The sequence below is a fragment of the Microtus ochrogaster genome, chromosome 8, assembly GCF_000317375.1.
Source record: "Microtus ochrogaster isolate Prairie Vole_2 chromosome 8, MicOch1.0, whole genome shotgun sequence".
Lineage (NCBI taxonomy): Eukaryota > Metazoa > Chordata > Mammalia > Rodentia > Cricetidae > Microtus > Microtus ochrogaster.
Window position 1 is genome coordinate 68,226,474 of NC_022015.1, and position 19,073 is coordinate 68,245,546.

At 43.8% G+C, this 19,073-nt stretch overlaps 1 protein-coding gene across 1 annotated transcript in view; it reads left to right on the forward strand.

Annotated features, from left to right (window-relative positions):
• Cc2d2b (coiled-coil and C2 domain containing 2B) overlaps positions 1-19,073 on the forward strand; it is an 83,451-nt gene that overhangs the window by 23,085 nt on the left and 41,293 nt on the right. Inside the window, 8 exon segments of the mRNA XM_026781655.1 lie at positions 885-1,094; positions 4,793-4,890; positions 6,391-6,531; positions 10,228-10,269; positions 10,575-10,787; positions 13,976-14,153; positions 14,962-15,112; positions 17,816-17,963. Of these exon segments, the coding sequence (XP_026637456.1) occupies positions 885-1,094; positions 4,793-4,890; positions 6,391-6,531; positions 10,228-10,269; positions 10,575-10,787; positions 13,976-14,153; positions 14,962-15,112; positions 17,816-17,963 (1,181 nt within the window).

Here is a 19,073-nt window from a genome sequence, read left to right on the forward strand (position 1 = left end):
CTCTTGTAGACCAGGCTGGTCTCGAACTCACAGAGATCTGCCTGCCTCTGCCTCCCGAGTGCTGGGATTAAAGGCGTGCACCACCACTTCCCGGCCTAGTTCTTATATCTTAAATTAACCCATTTCTATTAATCTGTGTATCACCATGAGGCTATAGCCTGCCAGTAAGGTTCTGGAATATTTCTCCTTTGGTAGCTACATAATGTCTTCCTGACTCTGCCTTCTTTCTCCCTGCATTTGTTTAGTTTTCTTGCCTACCTATATTTTGCCCTGCCATGAGCCAAAATAGCTTTTTTATTAATCAATGGTAATAAAACATATTCATAGCATACAGAGGGGAATCCCACATCAGAGGTGAAATCTAGTGTCCAAATGGAGGCATCTTTTGTAGAGAGAGGGATGGTGTCCTTAGACCACTTAGAGAGCCTGGCTTCCTTCAAGGGACTCTTCAGACAATTACTAGTATACTCACTCATAAATAATTTTAATAGATAATTCCATTTAACTCTGACTCACAAGACAAAACTCTTAATGCAAAAGTTGTAGCACAATTTGCCATGGTGTTCCTATAAAAATTATTTTGGGTCTTGTAAATTGAAAGTCTAACATCCACGTAAACAGTAATGATGTAGATGACAATAATTTATGGCAAGATGATTAAGATCCTGTTCTAAAATAAGGTATTGTAATAAAAAAGAAAAATGTAATATAAAACTATTTTATTAAATTAAGAGTGCAAATGAATTTCAAAGATGAACCACTTGCTGGCTTTACAGTTCTGAAGCTCTGGAATTTAAATATGCCTGGTATGTTATAAGAAAAAGTTACTTGTGGTTTCGAAGGCAACAGAATCAAATAAACTTGGACATATTTTTCTTTAAAAGGCAGTGAAATCTGACCTGGGATGCTGTTTTAGGAACAGAATGGATGGTCAAAGGGAAATGTACCAATTAGATCTTAACATCGTGGGCTTGCAGTTCAGCCATCACCCGCTCTTCAATCAAGAACAAGTCCTGTGTGCCAGGCTGCTCCAGCTCTGTGAGTCTTTCCAGGACAGGCAGAAGCAGAGCTTATCTCAGCTGCTCTATGAGAAGGTGAGGGGGATCCCAGTGACTTTCTAGGGCCCAACTCTTAAAACTGGAAGAGGATGCTCTTGGAATAGAACAGTTAGCAGAAAACCTTCTCTCTTAATGCCTAAAGATTCAACCACTAGAGCAGTGATCTGAAACAAATGGGAAGGTTTGACTTATTGAGGAGATGGCCTCAAACCTGCCCCATAGGATGTTTGCCACAGATAAAGCATCCACTAGTTCATGCTACTCTTGGCTCTATGATGCAAGAACATTTGAAATTATAATGGTGTCTTAGTTAGGATTTCTGTTGCTATGAAGAGACTCCATGACCATGGAAATGTTTTCTTAAAAAGGAAAACATTGAATTGTGGTGGCTCACTTAGCATTCAGAGGTTTAGTCCATTATTGTCATGGTGGGAAGCAAGGCAGCATGCAGGCAGAAATGATGCTAGCCAAGGAGCTGAAAGTTCTTACATCTTGACTCACAGGCAACAGGAAGTGGTCTGTATTACAGTGCATGGCTTGAGCATATATGAAACCTCAAAGCCCACCCTCACGGTGACATACTTCCTCCAACAAGACCACACCTACTCCAACAAGGCCACACCTCCTATTAGTGCCCTCCCCTTAGGGGCCATTTTCTTTCAAACCACCACAAATGGCCTTAAGAGGCACCACTTTAACGTCTTGCAATTTAGCATTTGTAACAGTCTTGACCCTCCTGTGAAATTGAACAGTCTTCTGAGGATGACTAATTGAAGTAGTCATCTATGGACATACATTCTAGAGAAACATTAGAGATGTATCCATTGATTATTGTGCTGCCTCTCATCTAAGTTTTCTTTGGGCTCCTGGCACCCAAGCATTTTATTAACTAATGTTCTCTCAGAAAAAAAAAATTGTAGGTCTCAGTCAACTGAGTTTGCTTGAAATTAAATACTACAGTATTTCACTAACTGTGCAATGTTGACAGAGCCACAAGGTATCTCAGAAAGTTGTATATGAACTGTACTTCAATGACTGTTTGTTGGTTAGTTACAGGTGTAGCCTACTACGGTAGTAGACACCTGTAATTCCAGCTCAGGGAGGCTGAGGAAGATTGCTTTCAGTTTGAGACCAGCCTGGGATAAATAGTGAAACCTTCAATAATAATAATAATAATAATGATAGTGTAGAAATAACAGAACTTGGTTCATCTGTTTGAATTAAATGTTATTGATTGTGTGATAGAATTTAATAGGAGGAGGAAATAGAGTAGTAACATGAAAATAGTCCCGATGAATACCAAAAATTCTAGGTTTTAGTGTAGTGTGGTTCACACACAGAGGAGCTGATTCTGAAGTTGATATGGTGATGGAGGAGGGTCATCTTTCTATCTGTTGTTTCATTGGTTAAATAAAGAAACTGCCTTGGCCCTTTAATAGGACATAAAATTAGGTAGGCGGAGTAAACAGAACAGAATGGTGGGAGAAAGAACTGAGTCAAGGAGTCACCATGATTCTCCCACTCCAGACAGACACAGGTTAAGATCTTCCCTGGTAAGCCACCTCGTGGGCTACACAGATTATTAAAAATGGGTTAGATCAATATGTAAGAGCTAGCCAATAAGAGGCTGGAACTAATGGGCAGGCAGTGTTTAAAAGAATACAGTTTCTGTGTAATTATTTCAGGGGTAAAGCTAGCTGGGTAGCGGGATGCAACAGCCTGCCGTTCCCTCAACAATATGGGCCCTTGAGAGTAATTTTATTTACAGATTTCTGCTCTATATGATGTGCCTAACACATTTTTATCTCTTTTTAAATTTTTATTTATTCTTTGTGTCTTTTACATCGTGTACCTTGATCCCATTCATTTCCTGTCCTTTCATATCTGCCCTCTGCCCTTGCAATGCCCCCCCAATAAAATAAAATTTAAGGGAAAAAAAGAAAAGAAAGGAAAAAAAGAAAAACTCTTGTCATGGAAGTTGCAGTGTGACACAGTGAGTCACACAATGAGCCTTGTCATGGAAGTTGCAGTGTGACACAGTGAGTCACACAATGAGCCCTTTTATCCATATGTCTTTACGTGTGAGTGTTCATTGCAGACTCATTGGTCTGGTTCGAAGCCTCTGGTTTCTGCTACACTGTCAGTGCTGGGCCATCACTGGTACTCCTCTTAGATATCCTGCATTGTGGAGATCCTGCAGCTTTGGATCTGCAGGACTGGCCCCTTCACGCGCACCTGTAGATCATGGATGAGGTGGATGTTGGAGTGGGCCAACTCATAACCCTGGTTTTGGGCCTGGGTAGTTGCAGGGTTGGTCAGCCCACCAGCTCTCCCTCATCCTCCCCACCAGGGTGAGCTCTCCTGCATTGTCCCTTGCAAAAATAACCAAGGAGAGGGACCAGTTCTTCTGCTTACATGCCCTCAGGGTCAGCTCTATTGTGCTGGCTGCCCAGGTGAGGTGTAGGTCTCTCCTGAGTGCTCTACTGAGCCAGTGAGGGGCAGACCCAGATCTCCCTAGTGTTATAGCCAGTGAGGGGCTGGACTAAACTCTGTACATCCCTATCGTCTCAGCCTTTGATGGCATCAGGAGCCATGGACATCAACAGAAACTGAGGCTGCATCAGAGCCATGAACCCAGACGCGGGCCCTGGCAACAGTTCGGGTCCAGACATCACCATGGCTCTGGGTGGCAATCAAGCTACCCACCTCAACCTACTCCTCACCTATTTCAACTCTTCAGATATGCCCCTGTCCACGGGACATGACCCATTCTGTTTCTCTCTCTCTTCCATACCACACCATACATTTGCTCACCATAGTAGTGTCTGTCTGCCTGGTACTGTAAGCTTCTGAGTGGGCTCATGTTTTCTCCTAGAAGCCTGAGGCGGTCTGCGCCAGGCCTGTGTATGGGACTTGTTGTCCTGCTTAGTATGTCATGATCTTGGGCAGGACCATGCTTCCTCATTACAAAGAGATCATAGTAGTGCCCAACTGCCTGGTGCCAGGTTCCTGGTTGGTGCCGAGGTGTTGCGGGAGCCCTCTCACGGGCTGTGGCTAGAAAACCTGGGAAATTATCTCATCTTTAAAACCATAGCAACAATAATTTTTATCTCCATAGAGTACTATCTACGAATATATTCGCAGAGTGGCTTTATCTTTACTGTCTATGCTCATGGCTCTATACATAAAATAAGCTATTTGAGATCATAGTTCGTCACATATTTCCACATTGTAGTCTTCCAAATCAATCCTTATTCTGTTAACCAAGAAAAAGGATAATTTAATTGCAGCTGATAGTGTCCGGAATCTGACAGGCCAAATTCTAAATACTCTTCCATGTATTACTATGATATGTGTATATAACTCTAGCCTTTTATCCTACGTGTGTCTTGGATAAAATTGAGCTCCAACTTGATGCTTTGTCTCCAAAGTTGAACCTGGGGGCTACCAGCATCATTTCTGTACTGACTTGAAGAGCTGTCTTTACTGTAGTCTGATGAATATATTTATGTGCTGTTATGTGCATAAGGACCGTCTCTTCTACTCATGTATTGGTCTGGTCTTACCTTGTTTTTATTACTAAACAATTATTAAATTATGTAAGGTAGGATAAAATTTACACTTTTTTTGTGTGCTTCCATTGCACACATCTGGATTTAGGTTTCTACAGATGAGTTAGAGCAGCAGTCACATGTATATGAAATAGAGAAAAAAACCTCTTTTCTTGATTGCAGCTCAAAGCACTGACAGAGACTACCAAACGCGCTAGCAAAAACACAGAAATAAACCAGTTTACTGGGGAAACATTACAAGATTATTACTGGCAGATAAGGTAGGTTTTGAGTGAGTCCTGCATGCATCAAACATTTATTAAGTAGATTGGATGATAAGCTGTGCTTGGCTCTGAGATATATAAAATTCAAAAAGAAGAACTTTCTACTCTTTAGGAGATTACAGAGATGTCGCCAGTCTTTCCTTAAGGCTTGTGTTTGTGTAGAAATATTTCATAGAACTACCATGAGAAAACACTGGTAGGTTTAGTATCTACCAATGAAAGATTTCTTGATGAAAATCTTTGCAGAACTCCAGAGGAGAAAGTCTGCAGCTGGAAAGTAGAGTAATTGACTGGGTTTAAAAGCAGGATTGAGCAGACAGAGAAGTCGGTGACCTTGGAGATAAGATCTTTAGTCTGTGAAACAGAAAATCACCTTAGGTGGCCTGAGAGCCGTTACCTAGACTGACACTCATCATAGGAGCTCCAAAAGGATGTGACAGGCCTGAGGAGGCTTGAAGCCATGGCAGGAGAGGAGGATACTGAGCTGACAGCATGCAGACAGGAAGCAGAAAGAGAGGAAGGGAAAGGAGGTCTAGGTGCAAGATGCATCCATTAAAGTCATGCTCAAGTGACCTGCTTCCTCCAGCGAGGCCCCACCACCAACCAGTGGTACAACCAGATTTTAGTTTAGTTAGTTAGAATCCTCGTGATCTAGTCACTCAGCAGCATCATCAGTGGAGTTTCCAAATGGGTTGTTAATAACAGTATTTGGAGGTGGGGTCTTTAAAGTTAATTAGGGGTCCATGGTCTTGGGCAATGGTTTTTAATGTCTTATTAAAAGGACCTTTGGAGAGCAGGCTCTTCCCACCAAGAAAGAGATACAGGTTGAATATTGAATGGTATTTCTCTACCCCCACGTATTTTAAATAACCACAGTCTTTCCCCAGCCCCTTCCTAGAGTGACCGATATTCAGGATCATCCTCATCATTACTTCTCATCGAAATCTCTTGAGATTCTGAAACCTAAGCATGTCTGAACTCTTCCCAAATTAGTGGCTGCAGGGCTGCCCAAATAGAACCTAAAACTTATGTATTATAAGTTTGTATTAGTGCAAATAAAAGCACTGACTGGTTTACACATTTGGTCATAAATAGCAGAGTACCAACCACAAATTATCTCAGTGTCACATAGCAAGAAACGTCACCAAAATGTCAGGGCTCCCAGCTCCTTTCTTTATGGTTCCTTTCTTATGGCATCTTCTGCCCATTCCTTTGGGATGTCTCTGACTCCTCAGTTAGGAGGTTTCCTTTATTCCAGAAAGCTCACATTTTAGCAGAGCACTTTTGAATAGTGATTAAAAAAAAAAAAACCTTTGCAGAGTCCATTTCCGCTGCGTTTTCAGTGGACAAAAGGAAAGTATCCTAAGATAGAGGTTCCAGATGTGCGTCAAGTAGGGGGAGCAGATGGATTCAGTCTAGTATGTGTTTCTACGATGCTCCAAGAGACCCGCAGCTCTAGCCTAGCAGCCCACTCTCGGTCTGCAATTCTTTCCACAGAGACACAAAGCGACTGTATGACGCAGAAAGGGAAAAGGACTACGCCCTACTGCACAGTGTTTTGCAGACTTGGAAACAGATGAAATCACTCCGGCAAAAGCAAGGATTTACAAGCACCCCAGTGAAGCTGCAGTTCCATAGGTAAGTGGCCACTCTGTGTTCATTAGTCCTCGAGGAAGTTGCCTGCGGATACGGAGAATTCACACTCACTGAGAAAAGACGTCGAAGGAGCACAGTGATTTTAGGTGTAAAGGCCTGTGTCTTGAAGATCTCAACAAATCTTACAAATCAACTAGAAGGCAGCTTGGTTGGAAAGTGGGCAAAGGGTTTAGACAGATGTACACCGGGAGGTAAGTGGACGAGAAACGAACACATGAGCACATGAGTAGCAGCATGCCAGAGACGTGCAAGTTAAAGCCACAGTGACACAGTGTTAGCAAACCTGTCCAAATGGCTAAAAACAGGAAGTCAAGCAAATGCCGCCAAGGATGCCGAGCAGCAAAAGCCTCCACGCATTGCCGATGGGTACAGAGGCAGCGTGGCACTTTCTTACAAAGCTGAACGTGGATCCAGCAATCATACTCCATACATAAAAATTAGTGAAACACATGTGAAAAAGTTAGACTAAGTCATAAAAGTGTATCTACTATAATATGGGAATTCTCAATCATGTAAGTTCCCTCCTGACAAGTCTTTGTCCTGCATCTATCTTTTTCAAAACTGCTAAGGCTGAGTGTCATTTCAGGCAAGTAGGGGAGGTGTGTTTTCTGTCATTCCTCTACTGTGCTGTAGCTTTTAACAAAAGCATTTCTGACAGTACCTGAACCCAAACCCAGCATGGGATTTCATCTTAAACTCCCAATTCAATATGAACTTGAACTTGCTTCTAATCTTTTAAACCACTCAACACACCCATGCACCATGAACTCCAGAGGACAGCCACAGACACCACAAGGCTATTCAGAATCGAGACCTTGAGCACATAGAATGTGTCCCCAAGTCTTATTCCCACTGCTTTGAACTGCAGTCCTCACTGTTGACTTTTCCTAGCATTAGACAGATTTGGGCTGGGATTTGCCACGGTGCTTTTTTTCCCTTAGAAATGCCTGCACTAAATCCCGAAGTGTCAGTGACTTGGTTGATCCTAGCAGGACTTAGCCCCAGTGATCCTAAAGTACCCTTCAGATGAACCAGGAAAGCAGCATGTTTAATGCTCCTGAGACCTCTCTGTCCTGGACAACTTCACCGTTCCGTTCCTACCAACCAGCCTGGTCCTGGTCGATCCTAACTCAACAAGATTGTAGCCACCTCTCCAGAGAAGACGACTTGTGACAAGAATGCTTGGCACCTATATGCTGCCTCCTTCTCATGTCTGGCTTGAAGCACAGAATCTGACGTTCCCTAATAATACCCTCAGTGAGGCAGTAGAGTGAACAGCTAGACGCACGTGGAAGGTGGTAGCTTATATTAACAGCTGATGGCATCAGTGTCCATGATACTCCTTAAGGAAAGGGGAGACAATGAGATTAGGAGAGGTTCAGGAACAGATACTTGAGAAATGGCTTTAAGTGGCTTCGAAGAGGAGGAGAGACCCAAAGAGAAGACAGAGGAGCACCAGGGAGCACTTTACCACAGTCAGAGGTGCAGGGGTATGCGTGGGGGGGGGGCACTGTATATACAGCAGGAAAGAATGTCTAACCACACTTCATGCTTCTGAGAGACGGATTGGATCTCTGACATGGAGGAAAAGGCAGTCTCAGCTAACGCATGTTTTATAAGATGGCAATGGCTGATGGGAACTAGCAGGAAGCTGAAGACAAAGCTGCTCATCTCGTTCAGGCTGGAAACTCACCTTGTCAAGTGTGAGCACCACTTCCTTAAGCTTCGAGAGACCTGGGCTGGCGAGATGGCTCAGTGGGTGACAGCATGTGCTGCCAAGTGTGACAACCGGAGTTCAGTCCCCAGGATCCACACGGTAGGAGGAGAAGTGAGTCCTCCACGTTGCCTCTGGCCTCTACATGTGTGCCATGGTGTTCACATGCATGAGCCACCTACCCCTACCTAAATAAATAAATAGATGGAAATAAATGTATATTTCCTACACACACACACACACACACACACACACACACACACACAGTTTTTAAAAGGTAAAGAGAAACTGTCTGAGCCGGTTGCTACCAGTTACTGACTCCAAACCACGCCACTGATGAATACAGAGAGCTCAGGTTCATGTAGATATTGGCTTCACTTATGTTCTCTGTTGGCCACTACTACCTAGAGGGGATTCGAATCACTAAGAAGTGCTTAAGATGTGAAGGCGTGAGAAGATGAATGGAAGCCACACAAGGGGAGACCCTACACTTACTAGACTAACCAAAATCCTGGCATTTCCAAATGGTTCAGAATAAAAAGGAGTCCACAAACCCGAGATGACTCTACCTTAATAACTATCCCAAAGGGATTCTAGATATAAAAGCCTCAGAACTTATTAATAACACTTGTTCTCCAAATTACTATCCATTAGACTCACCTGGGACTTGTAACAAACCACTGTTCCTGTTTAATTGGTGTGGCGCATGGTCTGAGTCCAAGAGTCTTAAAACTGAATCTCCCTAAGCGATCTAATATGTCATAACATTTGGGCGATTACGTTAAAGTACAGTAAGTCAGCTGATTGCATATTGACGGCTGTGAATCAGAGAAAGGCAATAATGGCTATCCTTGGTCTTTCTGCAAATGTTTGGCTGTGCACTTCACATAAAGCACCGACTGCAGTCGGCCTTCGCATCAGCCTGACTTTCAGATGCGAGCAGACCTAGAGCACTTCAGTCATTTGTCTGCGTTCTGCAGGGCTGTGGGTGAGGCTGGGTTTTCAGCACACATGCCCTGGTCTCAAGCCTGTACAGGTATTACGCACAGTAGCCTCCCTGTGTTCCGTTTCAGAAAGGCAAAGGATATCATCTCTTAAACAGCTCTACTAGGATATGCTTGACAGTTTGTCGACTTTTAAATATATTCCAGAGTGGTAGAGCAATTATATCACCCGGAAGAGAAACCACCTTCCCGTTTGTAATCAGTCCTCACATGCCTGGAGAGGTTTCATTTCTCGTGACTGCGCCTCGCTGAGGAATTGCTGGGTCACATGGTAATCTGGTTGTCACTCTGAGGACCCTCCCAACCGCTTTGCAGAGTAGCTGTGCCCTTTTACTCTCTGAACAGAGCATGCATCGTCCCCAAACGACTCTCTTCTGAAAGCATCAAAATAAAAACTGAAACTTGGAACTGAAAAGCACAAAACCCCCCAATGAAGAAAAAGTGTTCCAGATGAGTGACTTGTTGAGTGGTAGTAGTGCCCACTGCACGCGGCTGTGAGACTTAAGTCCACGTGTATCAAGCACTTAGGGCACACGTGCTCAGTAAGTGCTGAGAGCCAGCCAATGCCAACAGTAGCAAAAACAGTCCCAGCACTGTGGCCTTCTTACTGTTAGTGCATCAGCCCCAGGTGGAGCGGGTCCGCACTATCCCTCTGGTGACCCTGTTCTACCTCTACACCAGGTCTCGTTTGCATGCCTTAAACCACAAGAGAGAAAAATGGGATTTTAGATGCATGACCTTCAGTCACATTATCCCCATTCTTCTGGCTACTTTTCTCACCTGAGGAGAGGTGGCCTTCAAAAAGCCTGCAAATGCTGGTGGCAGATTTACCCACGAAGAAGAAACCCGTGAAAACTGCAGAAAAGCTTAGGAAGGATTTTTTTTTTCAAAATTTTCTCTAACAACTCCCAAATACCTACATTACTTCTGCTCTAAAGAATTTTATTTATTGTTAATTAGGATAAAAACGAACACATGGAATGAGCAGAACCAAGCAGAAATGTCAGGAGTGTCTGGGGAAGAAAGTGAAGAAATGCCACTTCAGAATGAAGACACACGGGAGGTATGTAACGTGCATGATGACACCGGCCATCTTAACCTGCTGGAGGCTTCCATGGCTTGATACATGCTTCTTGGAACTTGCAACAGATAGCAGACAAATCCAAGTGTAAACAGCTCCCATGCTAAATTACCTCTCCTCAGCCGGGCGGTGGTGGCGCATGCCTTTAATCCCAGCACTAGGGAGGCAAAGGCAGGCGGATCTCTGTGAGTTCGAGGCCAGCCTGGACTACAAGAGCTAGTTCCAGGACAGGAACCAAAAGCTACAGAGAAACCCTGTCTCGAAAAATCCAAAAAAAATAAAATAAAATAAATTATCTCTCCTCCTCTTTTGGTTTCTAGAGATTCCCCCATCCAGCTTCAGAGCTGGAAAGAATGGAAATGGATAGAATGAAGCCAGTTACGCTGGTGCCGTGGCTTTCTTTCTCAGCAGAGCTAACCAACGTGTCCAAGTGTTCATTGTAAGCACCTCAGCAAACTGTTTCGTTCTCATCAGTTGCCTGTTGTGTTGTTTCGAATAACGATGTCGGGATTTCTTGAGTACCATTTGTTTGACACTGTTACATTTGCATATATGCATTTTTATGTTCCGTTGTCCCCATTGCTCTATGGAGTGTGATGCTATCCTCATCTTTGGAGTTTATGGAAGGTTAAGTTGCTCTGGGCCACATATCAAATACATTCCTGAGGAAAGCCTGTACTGTTTTTACTAGCAAGCATGATATATTAGTAAGTTTTATACTTTGTCATGGTAGTAATTTTTATTCAGGTAGGAGTGGGGATATAAAGTCACTGTTATTATTATAGAGCACCTATCACTTATGAAAGTTGCTCCATAGCAAGAAGGCCCCTTGGACAGTTCCTTTCTTTGACAGTACAAATTTTATTCTTTCCCAGATTTCTTCCTTGTCCTTGCCTAAGACGTTATGTGTAAATAAATAGACGATTTCTCCCATCCACTAAGCTTACAGATTCCATCTCCCATAAACAGGATATTGTAGCTAGGGCACTGAACTGTATCTAGTTTTCTACTTCTCTCTCCCAGAGGAGGCGGATGAGTTCATTGTTGAGCGTTGTGAATGCATCATTTAGCCCAGAGCTGGAACATGGACAATATTTCAGTAAATATGCACATTTATAAGCAAATGGATTGAAAAGAAAACACAAAGACTAGCAGACAGAGAGCACAGTTAGCACCACAACCTCTTTCTGAGCAGAGAGGTACAGCAAAAAAAGCAGCCTTTTATTAGGCCCTTTAATGAGGGCCTAAGATAATTTATTAGGTAAAATGTGTACAAAATGCCCATCCAAAAGAAGGAAGGGAAACAAACCATGAAAAGAAATCAATAAAGGAATGGTCAACATGACCGCTCCATTTGGGGGAAGGTTTTTATTGTAAATAAGGGAGAGAAAATATCCAAAGACATATGAAAGAGTCCAGAGCAGACAGAAAGGGGAGTAGACTGGACCTGGCCAGGGCTATCCACGAGAGGGGAGAGCACACCAGAGAGCAGAGAGTAGAGAAGAGACAGCACAGACAGCAGGGCTGGACAAACCGTGTGGATTATAAGGAGCTGATGGTTTGTGTTGTATTAAATTATATATATTATATTATATTATATTATATTATATTATATTATATTATATTATATTATATTATATTATATGGAGGTTAGCTAGGAGGAAGGACTCTTTGGGGGCATGGAAAAACCCATTTTATAAGTTCCTGAGGAATGCTGGCTTCTGTCTAACTGCCAGAAATCCTTCTGTAGTTCAGCTCGAGCTCATTTCTAGACATATGAGGAGCCCGAGACCTGAAAGAGGAAAGAGGAGAAAGGAAAGAAGACCCACATGTCAGAGAACCTGAAAAAGGGTTGGCGTGGTTAAGGCAAAAGGAAATACAGCCATGGCCGTGAGATGGTATGCGTGGCTGCCGTTCACAATGGAACAGAATCAATTCTTTAGAAAGAAGTAAATGCTGAGCCAAGGCCAGAAAAGAGAGCAAAGAGAATTGGGGAGGATTAAAGATGGTTCACAATGGAAGAAAGCAGGCACGGCTTCCTGAAGATAATGTAATCTTGAGTTGATAAATTTTCATAACATAGAGAGCAAGGTCTGTGATCTATAAGGCCCACAGCAATTAGGATGTCCACACAAGACTTGACTTTCAAATATGCTCAGTATATTCGAACAAGCATTCTGTATACTGTCAGGCTAATATAAAAAGTTAAAGCAGCTGTCTCGCTGAGCAGGGAACAGTCATTTGGGCAGAAATGCTGCTGTCGGTTTTCCCTGGGGAAATCTCTGGCGAGATCACTTCTGACCTTTGGGGGCTCAGCCCACATCTGTCGTGAAGCCCTTCAGCTGTGGATGGCACTGATGGAGGTCCAAGAAATTGTCAAGGATGCTGGCCAGCAGCCTGCCTGAGCCCAGTGGTGGTGCCGGAAGTTCAGTGGCTGCTGAAGCCAGAGCCACACAGAGTCTCAAAGACTCCTTGCTGAGGCTAGAGAAGCCATGTCTTGGAAGCACAGCAGTGTGATCCTAGAGACCATTCCCAGAGGTCCAATTCTTGTATCAGGCCATTGTGCTGTTATCGGGCTATCAGGGCTCTCCTCTGGGGATTGGTTCACCAGCTTAGCATTGCCACCCTAGGGTTAGTTCTCAGCATATCAAGACCTGTACTGGGCTAGACTGTATCTGAGCTGTGGGGTTGCTTGCCAGGGGTTTGCTCCTGAGGCCTACCTCTTTGGCGGCGAGCTTAGGCATTGTTTTTCAGGTCACATAATACGACTTTTTGAGTTGCACCAAGTGGTTTTATGCTTATGTAAGTGTATTGTGTGTATATTGTTGAGAACACCACACAGGGTGGCTGTCTCGGGGGTAACTGGGAAGATGGAAGAGAAGGGGAGACACAATAAACATCGTTTGTCCCCTGACCTCCAGAGAGGGCTACCAGGAGTAGACAAACAATGGGAAGAGACTCTGGCCCATAAATTGATTATGGCAATGGGGAGCAGGCGGTTTCAGGCCTAGGCCTAGGTCTAGGGCTTAGCTCCAAAGAACAGTTCTAAAATCAAGCCTTACTCCTCACTGGGCCTAACCTCACAGGTTAGGTGATTTTATGACCAACAAGTGTTTCCATAGAGAAAGTGACCCATTTCTCTCCTATTACGATGTCTGCCCTTGCAGGAAAGGGGCACACAGCCTGGAGCCTAAGGGATTTACAGTTGTGTGTGTGTGTGTGTGTGTGTGTGTGTGTGTGTGTGTGTGTGTGTGTGTGTTTTCTGTTGTTTATGCAAACCCTCCACCCCTCACCATAGCCTCCCCTTCCCTCTCTTGTAAGACATCTGGTGGGTGTTAATGCTTTCTTTGAGATATGGCTTGGCAGAATTAACAGCCAAACCTTGCTTTTACTTCCTTTCTATTTTTGAATGTACATCTATCTTTCTTCAAAAACGATTGCCTATATAGAGAACATTTCTATCACACACAAGCAGGTGCCATTTGACTTACAGATAGAATTTATCATTTGAAATAGTCATTCTTTTTTTTTTAACTTCCTAAGGTAATTTTGAGGGAAAAAAATTGCATCTTACATTGTTTCTGATTTTGTGGGTCATCTAATGACTTGTTTGATTTTTTTTTTTAGGTATGAGCAAAAGAGGAGAGCCAAAATTCAGAAGCTCAAATATTTTATCAAAATATTTTACAATGATAAGCAGGTTTCTTGCACTTCTGTGTCTCCCCTACAGCTTGATTTTAAAGTCATGTTTCAACAGATTTTTAACATTCAACTGTTATACTGGCCCGAAACAATTTGCTTGGAGGTATGTCATTTTCATTCATGTTTGTGTCTTATGACAAATGTGTCATTTTTTTTGTTAATACCTGTTATATATATAGTAGGTTATTTCTTTTATATTACGGAATGCCTTATGTCTATAGCTAGTACTAAATGCATAATCTCCCTCTGCTGTAGTCTCTTTCATGTCTTAAGCACAGAATTGTCTGTTTTTGATCCTCAGATCTTTCTGTTTCACTAGCGCTCCCGTCAGCCCTGCACGTTCAGTGTTCCTCTTCATAGCGAGGGACCTGGTTAAGCTACTGTAAAGCCTAGGGGTAGCACGAGCTTCAAACAATCACTGCACGTTTTCCCAGCCCAGACCCGGTGGCTTCAGTCTCTTGCCATGCCTGTTCTTCATCCTGTTTTCTTTCATCCTTCCTTGTTGTTGTTATCTTGGATCACTTTAGGAAAGCAGGCAGATGAACACACAGCAGGCCCCTGATCTCATGGGTGCACGTGTTTGACTACTTAGTCCTCAGCTGATGGCACTGTCTGGGAAGGCTGCTGGACCTTTGTGGGGCGGAGCCTTGCTGGTGGAAGTGAGTCAATGTGAAAGCCAAACTGAGGTTTTCTAGCGAGTCCCCACCTCCTGTTCTCGCTGCTTTGTGAGCCCGCCGCCATGTGACCTGCCAGCTTCCTGTTCACACCTTGACTGTGTGAGGAAAATGTCATAGAACAGTGCTATTTTTATATAGTATTTTTCAAAAATGATACTGATGTGTGATTGAGAGTTTTTCTGTTGCTCCTGTTTTTTATTTTGTTGATTTCTAAATTATCTATTTTATATTTAGGTTTATGAAATAAGCAAAAGGGCAAGTTTACTGGTTAAACTCTATCTGCCTTTACCTAACAAGACGGAGCTGAAAGACAAGACTACCCTGGAATATACAGAATTTAGCTCCGATAAACTGGTCGCACCGCTGGATGGAGGCGTAGGGAGCAGTGAGTGTTGACCATCTCCTCTCCTCGGCTTTCTTCATGGGCACCAAGTCCTAAATGAGCCTGGGTCACACTCATGAGTGAAGAATCCTAGCTGGGTGTTCTGCGACACGGCTTTTCTGGGGGAGATGCAGCTGCGCATCTACTCACACGCCACCTACACACTTCCTTCCCTCTCAGAGGGCTTCTCAACTTTGACTGCTCATTTTTTGCCAGGGGTGGGAGTGGGGGGGGTACTAGTGAATCTGGTCAGTTTCAGGGACTTCCTGAAGCTATTTTGAGTTGTTTCCCTGCAAAGTAGAATGCTTCAGTCTGGAGGAAATTTACACAACACTAGCTATGGTAGTACCTGATCCTAGCTTTCAGAAGACCCAGGAGGATAATGAGGTCTAGGTCAGCCTGGGATCCAAAGCAAGTCTTTTAAAAAAAATCTCACTTACATTACAAATATTTGGTTATCAAAAAAATTATCCAGGTGTCAAAACTAGATTGTTTAAGAGTTTGTCTTGAATCAGGTCTTTGGGAAACTTAAACATTGCCAAGAATGCCTATGTTTCTCCTCGTCCTACAGAGCAGGAGCAGTGTGGGTTCTGGAGTGTGAACTCTGGGATGTGTACATTGTGTGTCTGTGCAGGTGTAAGCATGCGGTATTGTCTGTATGGGTGTGTTTTTGTGTGGGGTGTGTGTGTGCATTTGTGTTGGATGTGGGGGTATAAGTGTGTGTATGTGTGTAATTGTGTGGTGTGGATTTATTTATGTGGTGTGTGTCTGTGTAGGTATGTGTGCTATGTATTTGTGTGGTGTGTGTGTTTGTGCTTGTGTGTGTAGGTAGATATCTTTTTGTCAGTCATTGTTTACCTTATTTTGAGACAGAGTCTCTTGCTGAATGAACGTAGACAGGCTGGCCAGTGAGCTCCAAGAATCTGTCTACTCCTGTTTTCCCAGTCTGGGACTGCACAGGTGTGCCACAGGCCTCGCTAGTCCGGGACTGCACAGGTGTGCCACAGGCCTCCCTAGTCCAGGAACTTTGCTTCTGATTTCCTCTCTTTTAATGACTGTAACAATGCTACAGGATGTGTCTGCTATCCTTGAATCAGTGAGAGGTAAGGGAAAAAGGAGGAAAAGAGGGACTCAGCAAAGGGATGAAGGAAAGGAGATCATTTCTACCCCCTTGTTATTGGATTACCTCACTCTTCTCATGCAAGTAGATTAGTTATCTCATCTCGGAGAACACAGACCAAAGCCTCCCCCCACCCCATTCCTTTCTTTCATCTTTTAGGGGTTTTGCATCTATTTGTGCCCATCAGGTGAAAAGAAAAGGTATGAACAAATGAGCAAGAAGGAAGCCAAAGAAAACGTGAGCCCAAAACAAACAAAACTGGGAAGGACAGGCTGAAGAGAACAGTCTTCTTGGGTCCATAGAGAACCCAGAACATTATTTTCTCCTATAGAAGCCCTGGAGGGAAGACTAAGGGCACCAAACATAAGGGAGCGTGGCAATAGTTGAACATGGTGGTGGTAAATGAGGTGGGGGATAGAAAACACAGGGATGTGGGCTGGAGAGTTGGCTCAGTGGTTAAGAGCACTGGTTGCTCTTTCAGAGGTTCTGAGTTCAGTTCCAGCAACCACATGGTGGCTCACAACTAACTAGAATGAAATCTGGTGCCTTCTTCTGCAGAACACTGTATACATAAATAAAATCTTTAAAAAAAAAGAATATATAGGGACCTAAAGAAAGGGAAGTCTGGGTGTGTGTGTGTATGGTGTGTGTATGTGTAAGGTGTGTGTGTCTGTGTGCATGTGCCTGTAGCGGCTTAAATGAACTCAGACAAAAATTGTAATAATATATACAGCTTTAATTGGGAAATGGACTTACAGAACCAAAAGTTCCAGCGGAGAACAGGAAACAGAAGGGGAGGCGGGTAGCACGCCCACAATCTTTATAAGTAAAAAATATCCTCAGGGGACCCCGCCCCCTGCAAGCAAGGTGATTGGCTGGGTCTCCCCTACACATGCCCTCATACTCACTCATAGAAGGAGGTGCTGTGTCCCTTGAGCTAGAATCACTGGCATTTGTGAGATGGTCAGTGTGAGTTTTGGGATCCTAACTCTGGTCCTCATGATTGAGCGGCAAGTGCTCTTAACCACTGAACCACCCGGCCCCCAACCCCCCCATCCTGTCTGACTTTTTTTTTTTTTTTTTTTGCCAATGATCCTTTCTTACTGGAAGAAGTCCCAGGAAAAATGGTTACAGAATCCCAGACATAAGATATGGAGAGATGCTCGCCTCTGTGTTTGGCTCAACATCTTCCTCTCGTTTGCAGTCTGAGACAGTCCTCCTTGTAGTACCTTAGAGGGGAGACGAAGGATACAAGATGGAGGCCGGAGGCTGCCACGGGTGACTTCCACCATTGCTCTCCACCCTGCTTTTTGTTTGTTTGTTTGTTTTTTATTGAGTTTCTCCACGAACCAGATGGCCATCAGTTTGGCGAGGCTAGCGGCTGACTAAACAGTTGAGCTCCAGGATCCACCTGTCTCTGCCTTCTCAGCTCTGGGGTCACAGAAAGCTTTCTTTATAGGTTCTAGGGATCCAAACTCATCTTTATGCTCCCACAAGAGGCATTTTGCACACCGAATCATCTTCCCCATCCCTCAACTTGTAGATTTCTAAACCAGTGATGTGTTCTAAATGTCTTTTGTAAATAGATGTGCCTTTTAATCTCGAGGGAAGTGAGAATGAAGAACTTTGTCTTTTAACCTCGGGAAAACTTAGCTATTCCCTCTCATGGGCTTTAGATGAAAATGGAATTCCTTTGACACCCGTATCGCAGTCATTGCGATCTGCCTACTGCAGGTAACAAACTTTTCATGTTTGAAACATTGTTCTACATCTCAGCAAATGTGGGTGTAAATGTTTGGGTGAAGGCTTCGCTCCAGCACCTCGTATCCATATACCCAAAGAGTCTGGAATGTTCTGATGGAAGTTCCATCCCAAGTCCCCTCCCCTGGAGCTGCCTCAGTCCAGACTCTGCCCCTGAGAAAGTCCGCCAACGAATGAACCCTCCCCAGAGATGCTCAAGACCACTCTTATAGGGTATTTAAAATGCCCCCCAGGAAACAAACACATGATTTTCTGGTCTTCCTTTCCCATCTCCTCTGAGGGTGAGGGTGGCCTGGAAAGCCATCCAGGAGCATTTGTATCCATTAAACCTTGGCTTTAAAAAAAAAAAAAAACTTGGTTTGATTTGGTCTGATTTGGATTATTGCGTTGGCAGAGGCTCATTGGGGTACAGAAGCTTTTCAGTGAAGTTAGCAGTAGGCTGCTAACTTGGTTGACTCTTCACACTGTGGCACTGTTTTCTGTGTAGGAGGACGTGTTTCTTCCCTGCTTAGGTTTACAGTCACATGCACAGCTAGAGAGGGATTCCCATCCATAGTCCTCAACTTGCAAAGGCTCAGACACTCAAAAAGAGTTCATTACTAAGGGTTTACATTTTCCCAGTCATTCCGGATCGCGTGGTGGAAGGAAAGTCCTAGACTTCTAGAATGTACTTGCAGTACTGCATCTTAATCCACACAGTGCGGTCTTCAGCTCTCCAACCACCCTTGAGTCAAGAGGCAGTGCAGCTGACTTGGCGTTTGTTGGTAGAAATGGTTCACTGCTGATGGGGATTTTGGCTCAACCCATAGTTGAATGCCAGTGGGGTATCCAGGGAACTCACTGTAATATGGTTCTGAGGTTCGTGATAGTTTATGAGGCAGGTGTCATGGAACTCTGGGAAATCCAAGGACATTATTTCCTTAGAAGGTATCTTGTGTAAGTTTCTCTATCCAGCCTACTTGTGAACATGCAAGTTTTGCCTCAACCCTTGTGTTCTGGGGCATGTGAGCTAACACTGTCCCAAGAGGAAGGAAAACGTGTGGCAAGATATCAAGGATGTCAGGTCTTAGATATCTTTTGTAA